Raw genomic sequence first — 22086 nt, forward strand, 5'->3', positions numbered from 1 at the left:
ATGAAACTAATTTAACATTTAATAATGTAGAATTGACTTTTCATATAGAATGCGGATTTTTATTTTTTTTAAGAATTTGGTCTTTTTTCTAAGAATTCTGACTTTAATTTGATAATAAATTTTTTTTGCTTGTTTATTATTTTATATATACTGTATATAAATGCATGTATCTGAGTATATAGTATTAGGTTGTATACACACAGCCAGCTTTAATCCAACTCCAGTCCGTTTGCCTAGAAAGTCCAGTTTGTTTGAGGTGTGAATGCGTAAGCTAACTCTGATCCGCCTTCAAACGTCGGTCTGGGTTCGGTTGAAGCGAACTCTGGTGCGGTTTGAATGGATTTATGAACACCAAGCGGACCAGAAACCGTTCCAAAAGCAAGAAGTGGACTACAGCGCAGGGCATTCTGGGTAAATACAACCAAAACAAACATGCTAGGTTAGCGCTAGCGGGCGAAATGGGTCATGGCCTTCAGCCAAGGATAAGAGAAATCCTACAACCACTAAAATCTCCATTTTTGTTCACATTTTGTGAAGGAAGTGGTGCTCAGCGTTTCCTTCAGCAGTTCTTGTTGAAGCGCCCCCACAGGCGAGGAGGGGAACAGGTTGTTGAAAGGTTTACAGTGTGAAAATAAACCGCAGCAGCTGAAATGTAATTAATTAATGTTTAAATTTTGGTCCCCAATCAAACAGAGTCTACTTGGTGTGAAAACATACTTATAATCTGACCAAACAATTGGACTTTACTGAAATGAACCGGACTGGTTTCACTGGACTTTGGAACAAATTGGGTTGTGTTTAACTGGATAGAAACCAGACATCTTTGTCTTGTGAAAAAAAAAACAAAGGTCTGAGCTGAAAAATGTTCTGAGATCCGGAACCTGTGAAGCAGAAGGTGTGAACGGTCCGGCGTGAGGTCCGGGCGTTTCGCCGCCGGTGCCGCTGGGTGATGACAGCCGTCCAGATGTGAGCGCGCTCAGTGCCTGTCAGGTAAACAGCTGCTGCACACAGGCAGGATTAAAGCAGGCACTGAAATCGTTCAGACTTTGAAGTTTATTTCAGTCGATCACAGCAGCCCAAGCGTCTCCATGGCAACCAATGGAGAACTGTAAAGCTGCTGCTCGTTGTGATTTAAGTGTTTTCCAGATCAATTGTTCCTACACTAACATTGCTCTATTTATTATTAGTTAAAAAGTTTCTTTTTTATGTTTTGGATGTTTTGTTCTTACAAAATATCTTAATTTTCATTTTTTATTTGCTGTTTCTGGTAATAAAAGCAACAACAGCTCAGGTGAAATTTGTTGCATGTAGAACTGAAACGATTAATCATGATTAATCGATTATAGTCAATTAATCATTAACTGGAATATGCTGACTCAAAAAAGGGTCATTTGCTGAAAGAACAAAAATATTCAGATTTTAAATTGAATTGTACAAAAATATATACATTTTGCTTTAAGGAAAAAACATCTTTTGGTTTCACAGCATGACAAATATTATTATGAAGTATTTCTACTCTTACCTGTGCATACTGTGAGTAACTTCAGTGAATGAAGAACAAACTTGCTTTAACCCAAAAGACACAGACAGCTGGCTGCAGTTTATTAAAATTAGGCTTCTTGTTTCTAGACGAGTTCTGTTCTGATTTTATTTTGCTGAGCCTGTCGTCCCATTCGGGTGTCAATAAGATTCAATAAACACTGTACCACAGAAAGTACCTTACCATGTTCTAACATATTTACACATGACCTATTATATGTATTATTTTAATGTTAAGCTTGTGTTGAAAAATAATTTATTTGGAAAAGTGTTTCTTGTGCCAAAATAGGTTAATTTGTATTTATTTGTAGTAATTGTGTATATTTTACTCCTCAAAATGCCAGAATTTGAACAGAACTTTTTACTTTTGTTTGTCTGAAAACATTTTATTTTATTTTATTTATTTTTTTGTGCTGTTTTTCAGTACTTTAGATGTTTTCTTTTTACCAAATACTTTTTACTCTAACTTGAGTCATTTCTTTTTACTTTAGTAAAAATATCTTAAAGTTGATATATATATACTTGGGCAGAGCTACTCTGTCCAACTCTGTTTATTCATTTATCCGTTCAATTAATTCATTGTTTTAGCTGTTTGGGTTTTTTGGGGGTTTTTTGGTTTTTTTCCGGTATTTGTTTGACGGTCAAATATTAAACTTCCGAGCTGCCCTGAACGCAGCATCCTCCACGTTGTCTCTGACGTCAGCCGTGTGGGGGCGTCTACTTCCTGGTTGGGCTTTTACTTTTCTTGTCAACAAAAGCTGTGACGGAGTTTCGGCCGTTAAAGCGACGTGTATATGAGGAAAACTTCGGCTCTGTTCCGGTACCGGTTCCAGGATCCGAACCGTTTTTTTCCTCCGGTGTCGAACTCCTCTCAGATGTGAAGATGAGTTTCTGGAGAGTTTTCTCGGTAGTGATCGTGTCCACATGTTGGCTGCTGGTTCTGTCCACAGACGCGGCCGCCCCCACCGCCGCCGCCACGACGGTCAAGCCCGCCGCGACGAACTCCAGCCGGCCGAACAGCACGCTGAGCGGCGGCGGAAGCACCAAGAAGGTCGGGATGTACTTCGGGGCTAGCAGCTCCATGATCCAGCGGGCCTTGTACGTCCTCATCGGCATCACCATCATCGGAGTCCTGTACTTCCTGATCCGAGCCGTGCGGTGAGAACCACACAAATCTGCGAAACCCGGATTTATGACAAAGTTTGGTTTATGACAAAAACTTATTTGAGTTAAAAAAAAAAAAAAAAAAGCTTAAAAATGATTAGTTTTTAAAACAAATAACCGGAAGGACAAGAGAAAACATGTGCACATAGAAGCAAAAATAATTAGCTTACTTTCCTGTTTAACATGGAGAAGGAAGAAGTGAACACGTGTTTATCTCAATGTAATAAAATATGTCACTTACCAACTCAGTAATTATCAGTAATTGGTCATTAAAACACATATTACATAAAACATTACAAACTTACTCATAGCAACAGAATAATTGTCAGCTCCTTTCCAACATTACGTCATACACAGGAGTGAAAGTAGTTTGAAATTCTTGGGGTACTATGATAAAAGTATATTCTTCTTTGTGTGCTTTGGAGTTTCTGTGCTGATGAATTTTTTTGCGAAGCGATAAAAACTGGGCAGCTTTTGAATTGCTACAAAACGGAGCTGTAGGTCCCTCAGCCCACTGGCTGCCATGTTGACACAGCGAGACCTAAACTCTGAACATCATGGAGTTCAGTTCAGGAATGAATCCCAGTTTTCCATGTCTGGCATATAACCAGTCATTTTAGCTTTTAAACTGGTTATACTGGCTGTGGGAGGAAGCCGGAGAACCCGGAGAAAACCCACCATGCATCAGTGCAGAAAGACCCCTGGCCGGGAATCGAACCCAGGACCTTCTTGCTGCAAGGCAACAGCTCTGCCAACCCTGTTAAATACTTCATGAAACATATTTACCGTGTTTGATGTTTGTTGTGACTCACAGATGAACGAGGTAATTAGTCCAAGTTTGTGGTTTATTGAACGTTCAGAAACTGCAGCGATGCACAAAGATAAAACAACCCGAACAGGTGATCAACTCAAAACCACCTTTTTATTATCTCTCTCTTTGTCATTTAAGCACACCCGTTACCGTGGCAACCGCCTGCGCTCCGCAAACCGAGCAGAGATTACGTAAAAAGCATAACACTCAGTTCGTTACGATATCAGGTTTTCAGGATTGATATTTATTCTGTGATTATTCATAAGCGTTCCCCTGAACACATCAGTGATTAATTTAATTTAATTAATTTAATTTTAAACTCCTGCTCTGCTGGTTATTTTGGTAATGGAACCAAAACGCACAGAATTGCACAAAATCTTGTTGAAACAATAATTAGAGAGATTATTATTTTTGTTTGGTCATTAATTTGAGCATGTTATGTTGATTTTGTTTTTTGTTGTTCTTTAATAAAGTTACAAACGTTTTGATAAGCGGGTCAGATGTCCTGCCGGTCTCGCCCTCCTGGCGCCGTTCAGTTTGTCACCTAAAGCCCAGATCCACTCAAAACCTTCTGCCATCGACGTTTTGCACCAACAGTTCAGAAACAATCTGAGATGGAAAAAAAAAAAAAAAGCTATTTATGAACTGATGAAGTCGTGTTTTAGATTGTTCTTGAAAAACGAATCATCACGGCTGCACAGTGATGAGGTGTTTTACAGCAGACTGCCGCTCATAATTTGTGTTATATGTCCAACAAATTAAACAAACTAATTATGATAATAATGACAGTAAAGTACCAACAATAATCTGCTAATAATAGTAACAAAACAACAGAAGGAAGGAAGAAACTCATTATAATACATATTATACAGTTAATTCCCTTCTTCCCTGTATAATGTGAGTAAAATAGTTTAGTGTTATAGTGGTTGATGTTTTGACATGGTTTTAGCTCCATATTCAGTCTGTCCCATTGTTTGACTCCAGTGGGGTTTTTGTTCACGTTTTTTCTCAAAAAGAGAATTGAAATCACAGAAAATATTTTCAAATGTTACAGGACAAAGTATGCAACAAGAACTTTTATTTAATGAGAATATAGACATAAAAGAAAAAGGTGCAATTTTAGCAGAACAAATGTGTTAAAACCACTAGAAGAAATTAATTTAATCAGGAACAAACTTAGTTATCAGGACCTGATATTCATAGACAAAGAAGGTAAATGTAAATATTTTTGTACCATTTTGATTTAATTACTGCTCTGTTATATTTCAGTAAATGGCCTTTTTTAGAGTCTGTATACTCCAGTTAACTATTAATCAATAACTAAATTAGTTTGCAATTAATTTAACAATTAATAAATCATGATTAATCACTGTTAAACACAATTAATCGCTTCAGCCAAAAACAGAAAAATGCAAGTTCCCAACACTGAATATAGCATCTTTTTCGATATAAATAGTAATAATAGAAGCACAAACTGATATTACAACGACAAGATTTTTGCGATTTATTGTCAAACTTGAGATGATTTATCTGACAGCTGATGTTTGAGACGTTTAATAAACAGACGATCAACCAGATTTTCTCCTTAATAATATGAAATACTGACACTATATATGGAGAGCTGTTGGTGCTAAAAGTCTTCCTGCAGGCTGCTGAATGGTGGGGTGTACTTAGTTTTTCACACAGTGTTTCTATGTCGACCTAATCTTTCTTTAGAAAATAACATGGAGATGAAAACCAGCTGTAAAAACTTTCCAATAAGATTAAAAGTGAATATTTATATAAAATAACGTAAAAAACTGAACATAGAACAGCTGAACAACGTTTTAAATCGACCGTCTGGTGTGGAGTAACGATCGCTGACCTGATGATGGACTACTGGGTTTGTGATCATCTGAACCCGTCCTCATCGCCGGTTGCTCATGGCAACCAGCCGACAGTCGTCATGCCGTCCGAGTCCCGAGTTGCTTCCTGCTCCGTGTCGATTCGCTCATTAGGCTCGATTTTCCTGACTGGGAATCAACGTTGATCCAGTTCAGAACCTCCAGGAAGTCGGGTCACTGCAGAACTTCCCAGGTTGACTTCTCTGAGGCATTGCTGCATCACTGCACAGCACAGAGTCACTAGTGACCGCAATGTTGAAACTTTCTTATTTTAACGCTGATTTTGATTCAGTAAGTTATGCAACTTTTTTTGAAACTAGAGCTGCAACTACCGATTATTTTAGTAATCAATTATTCAGTCAATTAACTGATTAATTGCACTATTAATCAATTAATCGTACAAAGTTATTGTCACCATCTGCAGTTTTTTCATTTAGCAACATAAGCCTTTTTATATAAAGCCTTTATATAATAAATACTAATAAGAACATTATCTAAAATGTTATATTTTAGCGTACGCTTGTTGAATAATTGAATAATTTTTTGCATTAACTGATCAATAATTGGATAGCAAATATTCTGTTGTTTTTTTTACAGAATTTGAACCAAATGAAGATAAAACATCCAACCTGAACTCACCGTAGAACAAGTTTACAAACCACATCTTATCTTCAAGTTTTTTTCTGCAATCGATTTATCACAATTAATCTTCTCAGTTGAAACATTTCTGTAGATTATTTAGGATGTGAGGGAGAGTGAAACTTTCACCAGAGAACAGGAAGGCTGAACGTATCGTCTGTTTTTTCCGTTTTGAGCTTTCAGTCTCGTTCGGATCAGAACCCAGAACTCCGACGTCCCACAAACATTTCTGACCTTTTTTCCATTTTGGTCTCATCAGAATTTTCTTCCCACAACAAGTTTTTGGCAAAATCTAGTCCAGCCTTGATTTGAGTTTTCATCCATTGTTGATATTTCTGTCAGTTTGTCGGCATCAGAAAATCTGTTCACCTTTAGTTTTTGTTCCAAATATTATTTATGAGGCACAGAAAGAAAGATGGACATTTAATCACAAAACAACCTGATCAGAACGATCAGATCAATCAATGGAATAAATAATTATTAGCAGTAAAATGATGGGGAAATATGATGGACATGTTGTCATGTAGATCAGATTAGTGAGGAAATTAAGACGGTGCATCGTTTAGATAGAAATGAGAAAAGAGAAACATTTCAGAAATTTCAGAGTTTCAAATATCGAACAGTTTTCACTTTCCAAGCTCAGAAATTATTTTTAAAATTTCTGACTTTTTACGACCAACTTTTCAAATTGAGAAATTTCCAAGTGTTTTCTAGAAAATTAATGTCAAAGTTTCTGAAATTTACTCTTTATTTTCTAAAGGCGTCACAAACACTGGAGATTAAAAAAAGTTGAGATCAAACCTGAGCTTAAATCTAAAATCTGTTAATAGTTTATTGTCCGTTGCGTTAGCAGGAATCTGGTTTCCATCTCTTTATTTTTCTCCAGGTTTTGGTTCTGTCCCGGTTCCGGTCCGAATGATCTGGACCCGGACTCAATGTTTCTCTGAAGGTTTTGGACCCCGGCCCGGTTCTTTAAACGCTAACCTGTCCTCTGGACGGCGTCCGTGGAGACGTGTCCGTCTGTCCAGCTGTCGCCTTGGTGACCAACGTTAGCATTTACTGTGTTGCGTTCACTGATCAGAAAAAAGGCTGGGTTTTTGAGTTTCTGAACAAAGGTTTGCAAAAATGTGGAAAAATGAAGATCGACTTTCACGTTTATAAAATGTTAGTCTGGTTTTACAGCAGAGACTCAGTATTAAATATTGCAAAATTAAAAATAATTTTAAAAAGCCAGATACTTTTTACGCTTAAACAACGTCCCATAACTTCTGTTCCCAAGATCAGATTGCTAATCCCAAATTAGCTTCAGTTCTTTTATTTTTTATTCAACAGCTCTGCAAAGGGAGAAATCAGGCATCAGAACTTCATGCAATATTTCTACAGTAATTATATATCAGAATCAAAATAATCAGAATTCCTTTACTGTGCAAGAAAACACAACAAAATAAAAAAGTAGCAACTCTCAAATCAATTAGATGGCGGTTCTTGTAATAATCGATTAATCTGATTAGTCGCCTCAGCTGATGTGCAGCATCACATCCTGAGTTCTGACCTTTGACCCTGCCAGCCTGAAGAAGCCGGTCCAGAAGAAGAAGTACGGCCTGCTGTCCAACTACGACGACTCCGTGGAGATGGAGGCGGTGGACAGCGACGGGGACGACACCCTGTACGAAGCTCGCAGCCTGCGCAGGTCAGAGGTCAACACAAGGCTTCAGACAGCAGGAGAACAAATGGAGAGTGGTCACTGCATTGTTTTTATTCTGACAGTCAGTGAAGTTAGCGCTTTTAGCAGCAGCTCAGACTTCAGCTTTTAAAATAACAGCTGCCAGAGCTCTAAAGGTGATTTATGTTTTATCTCAAAAAAACAAAAAAACTACAGCAAGAGAGAAAATCAAAACACATTTTTTATATTAATTTGGTTGATTATGAGTCACAAGATATTATTTATCTATGTTTCATGTTTTTCCCTCTACGTTCTTTAATAGAGATGGAAAAATAAATATAATGTTATTTGATGATCTTGCGACACGTTTTAAATATTTCCTTAATGACCGAGAGACACTCAGGAGGATTAGAGCCACTGAAAAACATTTTGGACTTTTTTCTCAGAACTTAGATTTTTTTTTTTTTTTTGGATCTTTGATCTCAGAAGATTAAAGTCGATTCTTTTTATTTTCTCTATTATGTGTCACTGATTTGTCTTCAAAGAAATAATGGATTAAATGAATATATTTTTGTTCTTTTCTGAAGATTAAAAGCTGTTAGTGTTTCCAGCTGACTGATGAGAAAACGTGGAGTTGTATCAGTGGAGCTGCTGACCTTTGCCCTCAGCTTGATCAGGTCTTATCTGTTGTCCAGATGAGTTCTGCTGCGCCGGGTCGGACGGATCGGAGCCGCCGCCGCCTGACCGTATTGATCCAGGACGAACTGGAAGAGGACGGGAACGGACCAAAAACTCCCAGCTGCTTGGAGAAGCAGAGCAGGATAATCAATATTTTATCAATATGTTCGGAGCGCCGCTTCCTGGAGCGAGCGGACGCTTTTCCTCCTGAGGCCAAATGTTTTTCTTCTTCTCTGGATTTTCATTTAGATTATTCCAGATTCCCTGTGTTTGTATGTTTTGGTTTGATTTTGTGCTTTAACTACTGGGAGCTGCCTGCAGGGAGGCGGAGGGCCAGCAGGGGGCAGCAGCGATCTGCCCTCCTGGTAGACTTTAACCCTCCTTCCTGCTCAGATCACACACAGTGTTTGGAAACCTGCTTGTATTGATGCTGATTCTAATGATCTAATTTGGAATAAAATAATAACAATCACTTCTTTGATTTGACATATTTCTACTTTTACTTTTGTTTCCATGGTGATTGTAATAAAAGTTTGTTCTTGTTTTTTATCTTCTAATTTTTAATTTTACGTTTGTTACTAATAAACATGTTAAAACAAAAAGGAAAACTTTACAGAAATGGAGGAAAAAACACACAAACTCTGGTGAGTTTTAAATTTGGAAGTAACTTTAATGTAAAATCTAAACTGTTGCTCTTAAAATGTAAATTAAAATTACATGTGAAAACACTAAAATATTTTTAAAATGAGGAATTCATTTTTTTTTATATCACCAAAAGTTTTAAGGAACTTTAATAATAGTTATTAGATCTCCATATCGTCATTATTAAAAACAAATTAGACAAATATTTCAAAAAATATCTATAAAAAATGTTTGTATCTTTTAATGTTTGTAAAAGCAGCTGTTGGTTGTTTGGAAACATTTTTAATAAAAATATTTCAACCTTTGAGTATTAAAAACACAAAAAGTCTGTTGTATCTTTCTTTGTTTTATTTATTTTTGGAGATTTTTAAATATTATCCTAAAATCTGCTGACGTCATTAATGGAGTTTATGGTCGGTGATGTAATTGCGCCGCATTTCCAGCAGGCGTCACCAGTCGCCCAACTGAAACTGCAGCAAAATAAAACGGCTGATAACAACAAGGCCGATATTATTTTAAAAACTTAAAATACAAAATATTTAAACATTAATAAATGCAGTTATAGCTTTTTGTGTTTTTCTCATTTTCAGTTTTTTTATTTTGTAAACTCATATTTTTTCTGTAAAGTGCAACTAGTTAAAGAATTCACAAATAAAAATGAACAGTAGTAAATAAAGTTTTGAAATGTTGAATGTTTTTATAAACCGTCTTTCAAGGAATGTTAAGAATTCTAAAATTATTTTACATTTCATTGTACATGTTTTGTAATTTTCAATAGTTAGACTTTTTAAAAATTATTTTAAACTGGTAAAATGTAATAAAATATATAACTTACACAAATACATTTTAAAAAATCACAATGATGAGTAGAATCCTGCAAATGTGATAAACTGCAGTAAAAATATTCAGTAGCTAAAAGTTTAAAACTTTTACTCACTGCTACAAATTTCACTTTCAGAGCAAGTTGAACATTTTAAAATATTTCATATTGTGTTTTTTTTTAATATAATTTTCATTTATTATATTTTTTAAATTATTTTGAATTGGTAAAATTTTATAAAGAAAAACATTTTTTGTTTTTTATAAAAGTGCAAGCAGTTTAAAACTTCAGAGAATAAAAATGAGTCCAATCATATTAATGTTTGATACATTAAAGTAAAAATATATGGTAATATTGTAAAAGTTTTTAAAAAAATAAAAAATTCAGGAAAACATAAGCATTTTATTTTGTATTTCAAATTTCAATTATTAGAATTTTTTTTTTTTTTAGAATATTTTAAATGGGTAAAATCTGACCAGATATATATTTTATTTAGTTTTTTCTGAAAGTGCAAGTAAAGAAAAATTTTATTTTTTACTTTTTTATTATCAATAAATAAACCTGCAGTGCTCTGTGATAATTACCATCTTTTCTCTGTTTTTGTCCAGGAACAGCCGCCATGTTGTTGGCGTTGGCGGCCATGTTGCTGAGGTCAGACAGTGTTTTAGTTGGCAGATCCGCAAACCTGAGGAGGTTTGATGATCATTTCCACATGAATGCATCCATTTGTCACCATGACTGGATGCTGCGGTGTGAGAGGCAGCAAAGTGTTTTCCCACAGTGAGGAACACACACACACACACACACACACACACACACACACACACACACACACACACACACACACACACACACACACACACACACCGGGCCTGGTAACTAGCTGGTGATGAGTGGGCGTGATGATGGTGGCTGATTAACATCTGAGGCGACGCAGAGAGACGATAAGGAGACGAAGATCCCAGAGGAGCTGAGGGGCGTCTCAGTCACTGTGACAGAAAAGTAAGTACACCCCATGATCCAGCAGCTGGATTAAGTTATAACTTATCGTTTTAATTGTAAGTTTTAATTTGTTACCATTTGGTGTGAGATGTATTATTGTACGTTTTATAATCTATTTTCGTCTCTGTAGCACTTTGAGATTTCTTTGAAATGTAAGGTGCATTACAAATAAAATGTATTATTATTATTATTATTATTTATTGTGATAAATTTTGATTTATATTTGTCACGATAAATTCTGATTAAAACTCTCCTTACTATCTGGATTGATAGTTTTACCATTTTCACCAGTTTGTTTAATGAAAACGTCAATAAATTTCAAAATAATGTAGCAAATTATTTTTAGTTTTTCTTACTTTTGGGAAAAAATGTACTTTTAGGAGTATTTGTAATATACTTTATGTTTTACTTTTACCTAAGTAACTTTATTATTACTTATTTCTTACTTGATACTCGACCCCAGGGGTGTTCAAAGTGTGGCCCGAGGGCCATTTGTGGCTCGTGAAATGATTTTGATTGGCCCCTGACTTCAAACCAATGAAAACAACTGATGAGCCCAAACACTTTGAATTTGTCTCTTCTTCTTTTAATGAGGAAACAACTCAGAGCCGTTTTTATGTTTGTATTTTTAAGAATTTATAAAACAAAGCAAAAGAAATCACAATGAACTCATTTTGCATTTTTAATTTAATGAAATTTGTGATTTGCAGTTTAAATTTGCCTTTTTTGGTTTCAGAAACAAACAGTTGCAGTTATAATTAAAGTTTCATAAGTCTTATATTGAAAGAAATAAGTAGGAAAAATGTTTCTATTACCTGATTTTATTATTTTGAAATTGTTATTTATGTCAATTAAAAATGTTAAATAATTGTCAGAACTTTGTGTTTTGGTCCCTCTCATGATGTAATTCTATAATATTAAATGATTATTGTTTTGATCAGTTACTCAGAACTTTGTACTAAATACTTTTCCACTCTTACTTGACTAATTGTACTTTTATTTGAGTAAAAGTTTGAAGTAGTGCATACTGATTTCGACCCGTTTTGCGTTTAAAAACAGAACCCTGCGGTCCATAACGCAGCACAAACAGTAGATCTGGTCAGTCAGGACTTTAGTTAAAGTATAATGACGTCATTCTGGTCAGCAGGTCAGAAGCTGGAGCCTTTTCTCCGGAGGAGAGGCGGAGGTGGGAACCGCGGAGCAGCTAGCATCACACCGTCTCTCGCTGCCCTCCGCTAATTGGAACACGCCCCTCCGCTCCTCTGGGGCCTGTTAGCGACCTCCCACTGTCCGGCTCTCTGATTGGCTGAGATGCTTATCAGTCGTTAGCGCCAGTCCATGTATTCATTTCCCAACTCTTCCACTTTCCCCCGTCCTCCGTGACCTCTTCCTCTTTATTACAGATTAACGGGAAGAAAAACGGAGGAAAATCAAAGTTTTACTTTCAGACTGTTTTAAAATGATTAAAAACTTTCCTGATTCCTAAAACTTTCCAAAACCTGTTTTGTTTTGTTTTTTGGGGATTTTTTGTTGCCTCTCAGAAGTGGACACACTGCATAACATGGACGCTTAAATTAAAATGAAAAAAAATAATATAAAATTCAGCTTTTCAATTGCATATTGTTCTTTTTATGCACCAATACATGAATACACATCTTGTAATGTTTTTATTATCCCATTCTGCTGCAGCATTATTTTAATCTGAGTATAGTTTTGGTAACTATATTATTTCTCTAATTTTGTAAATATGCCTTTACAGTTTTTGATTGTTATTTTTTTCAGAAATTGTTTTTCTGTGAATATTCTTGCTCCTTTTTACTTTAACTTGCTGCTTGAACTCCAGAAAATTCCTCCTGTTGAACAGTAATGGATATTTCTATTCTATTCTATTAATCATAGGCATTGTTCCTTTGAAATAAGCAAAATAAAATCAGAATTCTTTATTTTTGTTACATTAAAAGCAGATTAAACAGTTACTGTGATGTTTTACATTGGAAACCATCACTTATTTAATCTCAGTGTTTTTATTTGTGTTCATATCAAAAGATTAAAAGCATCAAATCTTAACAACATTTTTCTAACTAACAATAAAAAGAAAAAAAACATGTTTTATACAGAAATTAAAAGTTTAAAAGCAGAAAAAGTTCCTTTAAAATGAAACTGAACCTGAGCAGAACTTCACATCCTGAACGTGAAAACAAATTTTCTACTGAAACAACAAAGACACTGTAAAAACACAAAATCCCACAGAGTATTTCTGTTCTTACAAGTTATTTTCCAGCCAGATGTTATTGGTGGTTTTAAGTAAATAAATCCTTATTGTTGACAAAACAGTTCAAGTTACATTGACATTATTTCACTTTAAAAATTTCCAATGTTATAAATGAAATAATCTGCTTATAGAACTCGACTAACTTTTTAAAATCAATATAAGGAATTATTTACTTTAAAAAGCTTTTATATCTTCTTTAAGTTACTTCTAAATCAGTTTTTTGTCTTAGTTTAAGTGACTGAAATATTTGGACCAGAAACTAGATTAAAAATACTTGGTTATACTTTGTGTTTTTGCAGTGTAGATGTGAATATCACATGGAGTCACTTCTTAAGGAATGTTTCTCTGAAACAAAACGTTGATGGTGCTGATGATGATGTTCGTCATCTTCATCATTTTTAGCGTAACTGTAATATTCAGGAACAATCTGCAAACCTCGCTGCGTTTCCATTGACGACGCTGTTACGCAATTTCATGTTTCCTAAATAAATTCGCTTAAATCAAACACATCTAGAAAAAAACTCACATTTTTTAGTTTTCTTTTTTTGTCCGTATCAAAATTGTTTCATTTCACAAAACAACGGCAGAAACACTTTTTTCTGCATCAGATGAGTCACATGACCAACAACAGGAAGTTACTACTGGAGGAAACGACAAAGATGGCAGGAAGTGGATGATGGTGCAGCTTCCTGTGAGAACTGACTTATCCACATGTGATTTTAATTGTGTTCCTTATTTCCACTGGAATTGTAAAATCTTGTTATTTCGACATTAGCGAAATGTTGCTAATGTTGAAATTTTATTTTTCCTACGTTAGCGGAATATCAACAAAGTTTTACGTACATTTCAAATGGAAACGCAGCTTTTGACATTAATATTCGCACCGAGACAGAAGTCTTTAATATAAAAGCCAAACACCAGAACTGGTTTCCAGTTCAGCTTCCAGTCTGGGAAGGGTCTGGCCGTCGGTGGGTTCTGATTGGCTGCTCAGCTGCACCTGGTAGCGGTGCAGGTAGCGCTGCTGCTCCAACACGCCGTCAGAGTCTCCGTCCTCTGGGCTCTGGGCCCAGCGGGGCGAAGGCGCCCCCTGCAGGCCGCCGTCCTCCTGGTCCACCAGCAGCCGGTCCAGGAAGTGGATGTAGCGCAGCGCGTGGCGCAGGATGTCGTTCTTGCTCAGCTTCCTGTCAGGGGGGTGAGTGGGGATGAGGCGCCGCAGCTCGGCGAACGCCCCGTTGACGTTCTGCTGGCGCCGGCGCTCCCGACTGTTGGTGAAGACCCGATGGACGCCCAGGGGTCGCGACCCTGAGGGATAAAAGAGGAAAACCTTCATACACAGAGCAGGGCAGTAAAACAGGTGGCCATAAAAACAGAGAAAACATATTCATTTAATCAAGCTGATCAGTTGATCAGTTGATCAATAACTGGAGTAAACTGACTCAAAAAAGCAAAATTAAACTTTTATGTTTCAAAGTTTTATGAAACATGAAAGTTCATAATTTTCTGTACTGTAAACCGATCCCACATCTCGCTACTCTGAAAAGATCCAAAAGACATTTCAGGACCAGGGGAAAAACAATGAAAATTAACATCAATAAATTACATAAATTTAAGCTTTTAATGGATAAAAATACTTTTCTACTAAAATATAAGAAACAAGAAAACCTTCAAATAGCCAAAATAAGGAGAGCAGGAGGCTATAATTGTCAATAATAACAATAAAATATGAAGGAGATTGTACATGTTTCTGATGAACAGTTTCGCTTTCAAGCTGAATTTGATCTTGAAGGACAGATTAAAATAAACGGATGTCCGTGAACTCACCATCACTGGGGCTCATCTCATACGGACTTCCTCTCTGCTTCACCGGGAAGCAGGAATCTGGATCTCTGCAAAATAATAAAAACATTTATCAATCTGAATCATCATAAAACAAATGTTACAATAACCAAAAATGACACTGAAGGTCCCAGATTGCTTTAAATCATATTATTTCTAGAGAAGAAGTTGTTTTTCACGTGTTTTTTTTTGTTGTTGTTTTTTTCTCACCTGGTCTCGCGCAGCATTTCTGTCTCGTGGAGGATCCGCAGAAAGTCCGGAATCATCTGAAGCTCCCGGTTCATCTCTGCGTGTTTTTATGGACACCCACGGACCCCCCTGCGTGTCCCCTGGGGGGGCTGGCGTCGTTTCCACGCCGGTAATGACGGCTTCATTAGGGGTAAGGTCTCTGACGCCCCCCGCCGGCCGGAAGCAGCACCCCTGGGACCTGCAGACCCCCCCAGCCTTACTCCGTCACGACCTCCTGCACGTCGTGTCCCACTCCTCCCCTCCTCCCTCTGCTCGGGTCAAAGGTCACAAGTGTTTACCTGCTCAGTGAGAGCAGATCAACACTGCCCTCATTGCTGCAAGGATTCATATTTTACATTAAATTATTGGTTTGTTTACAAGAAGAAATGATATTATAGTCAGAGGAGGGCAAAGTTCCTGAAAGTTAAACAGTAGATCAGTATATATATGTATATATATATATATACATATATATATATATATATATATATATATATATATATATATATATATATATATATATATATATATGTGTATATATATATATATATATATATATATATCTTTGTCTATATATATAATTAAATTTAGATATAGATATAGATATATTCCCCAGAAAGATAAATAGTTTTCAAATTTTTTCCAATTTGTATAGTTTAGATTTCTAAAAGCCTCTTTTTGTTCCATGTTGTTTACATTTTCTTTTTCCAAATCTGCCTTTAATTAATAAATGTAGTTTTCTTATTTTCTGTTTAGAATTAGAAATAAAAATCTTACAGTGGATGAACATGAGTCCTGATGTTGTTGAACGTGGGGGAAGCCGGAGCACCCGGAGTGAACCCACACCTGCACGGAGAGACGCTTCCCACCGTGCAGTCCTGGCTTTTTAATATTCAAATGTCCAATTAACAACAACAGTGGCTCTTTTTCCAATTACCACCAATCACCCAACCCACACATGGCCCCACCCCCTTTAAATCTAATGTACATAAATTCATGTCTACGCTGGATGGCCGTTACTTCGGTCTTTGAACTGGCGCAGACATGTTGGAGTTAAAGCCTTTTTCAAACGCCTCCACAGAGAAATCTTCTTCATGGGTCTCTCTTCCTGTTCAGAGACGATGTTCTGCTCAACTGATCCTTCAGCTGCTGGAGTCTCTGATTCCTCCGGTGTTGTTTTGATTACATCGTTGTTTAATGTAACCTTTGCCTGTGTTCCCTGTTCTTCTATCAGACCACTCTGCCCTTCAGGAACTCTACCTGTTACATCCTCTGAAACTTTGCCAGGTTTTGTCTCTGTTTGTCCAGAAGCTGTCTGTGGGATCTCTGGTATTATTTCTAAATCAGTTTTTGGCATCTTGGTGTTTTGGATCCAGTTTTGTTCTGTCTCTATCACGTTTACACCAGTTTCCAGTTTAGCTTTCTTTGCCATCTTTCTCTTTTTTTTGCGTTGATATTTCTTTGATGGTTTTCTCACATCTTGCTGGTTTTCATTTTGTTGTGTTGTGGAAACAGTTTCTTCTTCAGTCGCCTGCTGTAGTTTATCTATCACTGTTTCGTTTCTATGAACCTCAATTATGATGGTCGCTGTCGGATCCCTGACTGTTTGTGGAATAGAAACTTCTTGTTGGTCACTGTTTTCTCCAGAAATGTTTTCATTGCTGACAGCTTTCAATTCACAGGCAGCTTTTATTGCTGCCTTTCTCCTGATCTTGCGTTTATATTTCTTCGATGGTTTTCTCTCATCTTGCTGGTTCCCATTTTGGTGGGTTTCAGAAACTGTTTCTTCTTTGGTGATCTGCTGTACTTTAGCGATCTCTGTTTCAATCATATGAATGTCATTTTTAATGGAGGCTATCTGATCCCCAACTGTTCCCAGTGTGGGAACTTCTTGTAGTTCACTGGTTTCATTATGGAGGGTCTCCAGCTCACAGGCAGCTTTCATTGCTGCCTTCCTCTTCTTCTTACGTTTATATTTCTTCGATGGTTTTCTCTCATCTTGCTGGTCCTCATGTTGTTGTGTTGTAGAGACAGTTTCTTCATCCTGTGATTTACTGATGACTGTTTTATTGTGAATCTCATTTTTGATGGTAGCTGTTGGATCCCCGACTGTTTCTGGTGTTGAAATGTCTTTTTCACTGTTTGCTCCAGAAACCTTTTCATTACTGAAGGTTTCCAATTGAGAGGCAGTTTTCACTGCTGACTCTGTCCTGTTCTTACCTGTAGATCTCTGAAGTAGCTCGGTCTGCCCATCCTGATGCCCATTCAGCTGTTTTTCAGAGGGCTGTTTGTTTAGCAATAAAGAGAGTTCATTTTGTGTTGAAATGGTTTTATGGACTGGTTTTAACTGATAGCTGGTTTCCTGAACATCCATCTCCGTTTGTAGTGAAGCAGATTGATAATTGGCTGTTTTCTGCTTTGGCCGGTCTTGTGAATCCGTCTGAATTTGAACAGAAACCATTGACTTTTTGCCTTGTCTTCTCTCTGAGAGTAGTTTCCTGATCCGAGCGCTCTGCTGTCTAAGTTTAGTATTTAGTTTATTATTCGTATCAAACATCTCATCGAGCTGTTTCATTAAATACTTCTGTACTTCAATATATTCCAGTTCAGTCTCCTTAAATTTGGCGAGACATGTACAGTTTGCTCGACTTGTTGCCTTTTCAGAAGAGTTTGGCAAATTCTGAATTTCAGTTAAACTCTCTCCTTGAACATTTTCTGCAGTTTGACTATCAGGAACCTCAGTTAAATTCTCGGTTTGGGTGTTGTCCTTGGGCTTACCCATAGATGGACCTTTCTCCCCTTTCTGATCCAGTGTCTGCTGTGGTTTGAAGATGGATTCCTGGTTGGTGACCAGCTGTGTTGAAGGAATCACAAGGTTCTTAGAATAACTTTCCTTTTTCAAGGAAGCTGCCTCATCACGTTCTTGTGCCGCCATTGAAACACTTTGGGTGTCAATATTCTCAGCAATAAAACTTACATCTACGCGAGGTTCTGATTTGGGGAGCATTTTCCAAAACGTCTTCTTTCCACTGCTGGGCAAAGCTGCCCGATAACTTTGGTTTTCCAGCAGAGGACCGTTATTGATGTCACTGTCTTCAGTAAAAAATGTTAGATCTATAAAAGCATTTGGCTCTGGGAAAGATTTCCATAATAGCGGCGTCTTCTTGATGCGCTTCGCCTCTGATTTTTGTTTTTTCTCTTTCTGATCCACTTTCCTCTGTGATTGTGAGATGTTGTTCTTTTCAGTGACCAGTTGTGTTGCAGAAATCACAGGTTCCTCTTTGCAAATCTTCTTTAAGGAATCTTCCTGATTACCTTTTTCTTCAGGCAGAGAAGTGTCCTGCTTTTTAACATTTCCAGTGCCAGACGTAGAGGGCTGTTCCTTCTCTGGTGTCTCCTGCAGTACGGAGATCGATTCCTGTTTGGTAACCAGTGAATCGTTTTCCGTTCCAGTACTTTCAGCTGAAATCTCTTGGTCAGCAGGGGCATGTTTCTCCAACCAGATTTGAAATGGTATCATTTTCTTTTTGTTGGCTCTGGTTGTTGGTCGCTGTTCCTTCTCTGCTGTGTCGATCGTCTCCTGCACTCCAGCGGTGGACTCTTCTTCACTGGCCAGTGAATCGTTCTGGTTTTCAGTATTTCCTGCAGAAATCTCTTGTTCAGTGGGGACGTGTTCCTCCGACAAGGTTTTAAATGGTACCTGGTTCTTCTGATTGGACTCACTTTCAGGTGTTGGTTTGTCCCCTTTTTGATCCACCGTCTCCGGTGCTTTGGCGATCGATTCATTATCAATCACCAGTGAAGCGTCCTGCTGTTCGATGGTTTCAGCAGAAATCTTAAGCTCCTGCTGGTCCAACCAGACTGCAAACGACACCTTCTTCTTCTTGCGTTTGGGTGGGTTGGGTGGCTGTAATTTCCTTTCGACAGTGTTGTCAGATTCAATCTCTTCAACTCTAAGTTGGTTGGACTCCATTGTATCTTTTGCTTGTTTCCGGTTCTAAGATAAATCACTTCTCTAGAAATTTAGTAAAGATTTCAAGTTAAGTTTGTTGTTAATCTCCAAAAGAAAAGTTCACCAAACAAAGTTGAAAATCTTACTATGAACTGCTAAATAAATTCTCAAGAGAAACGTATCAACAACGGCGGCTAAACGGCTGTGATGAAAGTAGATGATGTGAGGAGCTTATATAATCGCTGGTGATGTCAGAATTCTGCCTTTGGAGTTACATTGTGATGTCACATTGTGATGTCACAGTTTCGTTTGATATTCAGAGCGGACTTGTCTGATGGATTTTTCATTAACATGACGGAAGCGCGCAACCTGACCGCAGAAAGAGTCAGTGGACTTTTAAACTGGTTGCCATAGTTACCAGTGACGTGCGGTGAACTAGGGCCTTACCTGTCATTATGGAAATGTATAATGATAAAATAATTTATAGCTATTTTCACCCTGTGGTTTGTACTGGAAAGTAATTATTTTTATTTAGCTTAACCAATTTTTTTTTTTTTTTCTTCAAAATTGCTGAATTTTCGCATTTTCCCATTCAAAAGCTCGGAAGCGCAGCAGGTGAGGCAGCAGCGAGGTGAGACTCACCTGAGGTTGATCAACCTCCCGCTAACTGCTATTCAATGAGACCAAGTTCCTCCTGTCTGAACGTCGCCAATAAAATGGTTAAAAAAACATTTCATATATGAACTGCTTTTCCATCATTTAGCTTATGTATATAATGTTCAGTGTTTTTTGTCACTAACTGTGTGTGACGTGTTTCATGTACAGAGAAGCGATCAGAAACCAGAGACCAGATTTGAGGCAAGGCAGGCAGTTCTCTGGCCTCATGGCAGGGGGCGCTCATGGTCCCAGACATTGTGACTCCGCAACTGCAGAGTAAGTGACACAAACAGCGAGCTAGCCGTAGAGCTAGCCGTAGAGCTAGCCGTGGAGCTAGCCGTGGAGCTAGCCGTGGAGCTAGCCGTGGAGCTAGCCATACAGTAAAGTGCAGCGATATATTTATAGTTTTCTCCTCTTACCACAACAATCGCTTATTAATAATGGCAAAATAACATTAAGCCTAAAACCGAACTACTGCAACAGACTGAATGCTCTGCTCTTTGTGTGGGAAATACGTAGTTCAGTGTTTTTTAGGGACGTTGTCAGTTGCTATGGAAACGAGTCTGCAGTTAAACTGGTTTTCCCTTTGCTGTGGAGCACGAAATTCAAAATGCCTAAATTTCCATGTTTCATTGAATTAACGAAATTATTATACCGCGGCAGCGCGACTATGGATGGCATGTAAAAGATTTGTTTTGCCTATACGGATATACTGTATATATACATTATATATGTACAGTATATATATACAGTATATATGTACAGTATATATATGTAATCCTGTTTAGAGCTCACTGAGCTCAGCACAGCGCCCCCTCTGCCATTTATCAGAACTTTGATCAGGTGTTTAAATTCAATTTAGCCTTTAGGCAGAAAATAATCATCACCTACGGAGCAAGATTAGGGCCACTTTAAAAAATCAATGCAGTAAGACTTTTTTCACAGGATTATGAAAATCATAATAATTATGAATTTCATAATTATGAAATTATGTTTTTATCTTGTAACCAGGTTGCTATGTATTGCAATTTTTTTTTGCCCAGGTCCCTCTTGAAAATGGAATCTAGATCTCAACGGGGTTTACCTGGTTAAATAAAGGAAATATATATATATATATATATATATATATATATATATATATATATATATATATATCACTTTAATCTCATAATTTTGACCCTTTTTCACCAGAATTCGTCATTTTTTCCCAGTGGCTCTAATCCTCTTCCGTAGTAATCAGAGGAGGGTAAAGTACCCACAAATTGTACTCACATAAGAGTAACTATAGTTCAATATATTTTTAGTCTAGTAAAACTTTGGCACAAAGTTTACTCAAGTACTGAGTAACTGATCAAATTATCAATCATTTAATATTTAAAAATTAAGTCATCGGTTGGACCAAAGTATAAAATTAACTGGAAATTTTGGTATTTTAAATTCACATAAATAACGTAATTACAAAATTTTAAAAAATCAGGCAAAATATATTGTTTTCCAAATCAATTTTTTTCAGTGTAAAACCTGTGAAGCTGATCTTCATGTTCGCCTTCATCATTTCTTTCAGATCATCTGAGTTTTAAAGATTCACTTAATCAGAAACATCTTTGAGAAACTGCAGCCTGCAAACCAGCCTCTGTTCAGGTGGCGCCACCTGCTGGCCGCGCATCCACATGGCGACATGGAGGAGAGCTACGGAGCTCAATTAGGGACAAAAGGTTTGATCAAAGGAGGAAAAAAGAAAGACAATGACACTTAAAACATTTTGAAGCTGAAAACTAAATTTTTAACTAACAAAACAGATTTAAAACTGAAAAATTGATGTGAAAAAGGAGAAATTGCTCAAAGCTACTTTGTCAGATTCAATGTTGTTTTTCAGCCTAATTTTTTTTAATTCAGTTTCAAACTTTTTATCATTTTTCAAAAATATTTTTTCAAATTTTTCTTTTAGTTTCACATTTTCTTTAAATTTTAAGTCACTTTTGATTCAAATATTTTGATTCAGTAATTTATTCAGTGTCTCTAGTCAAGAATTATTGACTTCATCCAAACTTATCAATCTTACTGAAATATTACTTGTAAGTTATTTTTGTCTGATTTAACTGAACTAAGACATTTTCACTAGAAACTAAACAAGAATATTTTTTTGTTTGTTTTGCAGTAAAAAGCTGGAAACTTTCTCAAAGAGGTGACACAAAATATAATGTTTTTTCATGATTTTCTCATTTTTGGAGCCGTTTCTACGTTTTCCGTCACGCTGCAGTGTTGAGTTGTTGTAGTGATCCACTCCAACCAGCAGGTGG

The 22086-nt window shown here is 36.9% G+C and overlaps 1 protein-coding gene and 1 long non-coding RNA gene across 2 annotated transcripts; both read left to right on the top strand.

The window, feature by feature from the left end:
• The first annotated feature begins 2242 nt into the window (after positions 1 to 2242).
• On the top strand, positions 2243 to 8863 carry LOC116725311 (protein FAM174C-like). Its single transcript, XM_032571266.1, is given in 4 exon segments — positions 2243 to 2394; positions 2397 to 2697; positions 7604 to 7726; positions 8395 to 8863. Coding segments are annotated over 4 exon segments (489 nt in total). The 5' UTR covers positions 2243 to 2333; the 3' UTR covers positions 8399 to 8863.
• A 1502-nt stretch (positions 8864 to 10365) lies between these two features.
• LOC116725331 (uncharacterized) lies at positions 10366 to 12329 on the top strand. The gene is made up of 2 exons (XR_004340384.1): positions 10366 to 10841; positions 11989 to 12329. It is a non-coding gene; the product is annotated as an uncharacterized LOC116725331 (long non-coding RNA).
• Positions 12330 to 22086: the final 9757 nt, after the last annotated feature.

The sequence above is a fragment of the Xiphophorus hellerii genome, chromosome 9 (genome assembly GCF_003331165.1).
Source record: "Xiphophorus hellerii strain 12219 chromosome 9, Xiphophorus_hellerii-4.1, whole genome shotgun sequence".
Classification (NCBI taxonomy): domain Eukaryota; kingdom Metazoa; phylum Chordata; class Actinopteri; order Cyprinodontiformes; family Poeciliidae; genus Xiphophorus; species Xiphophorus hellerii.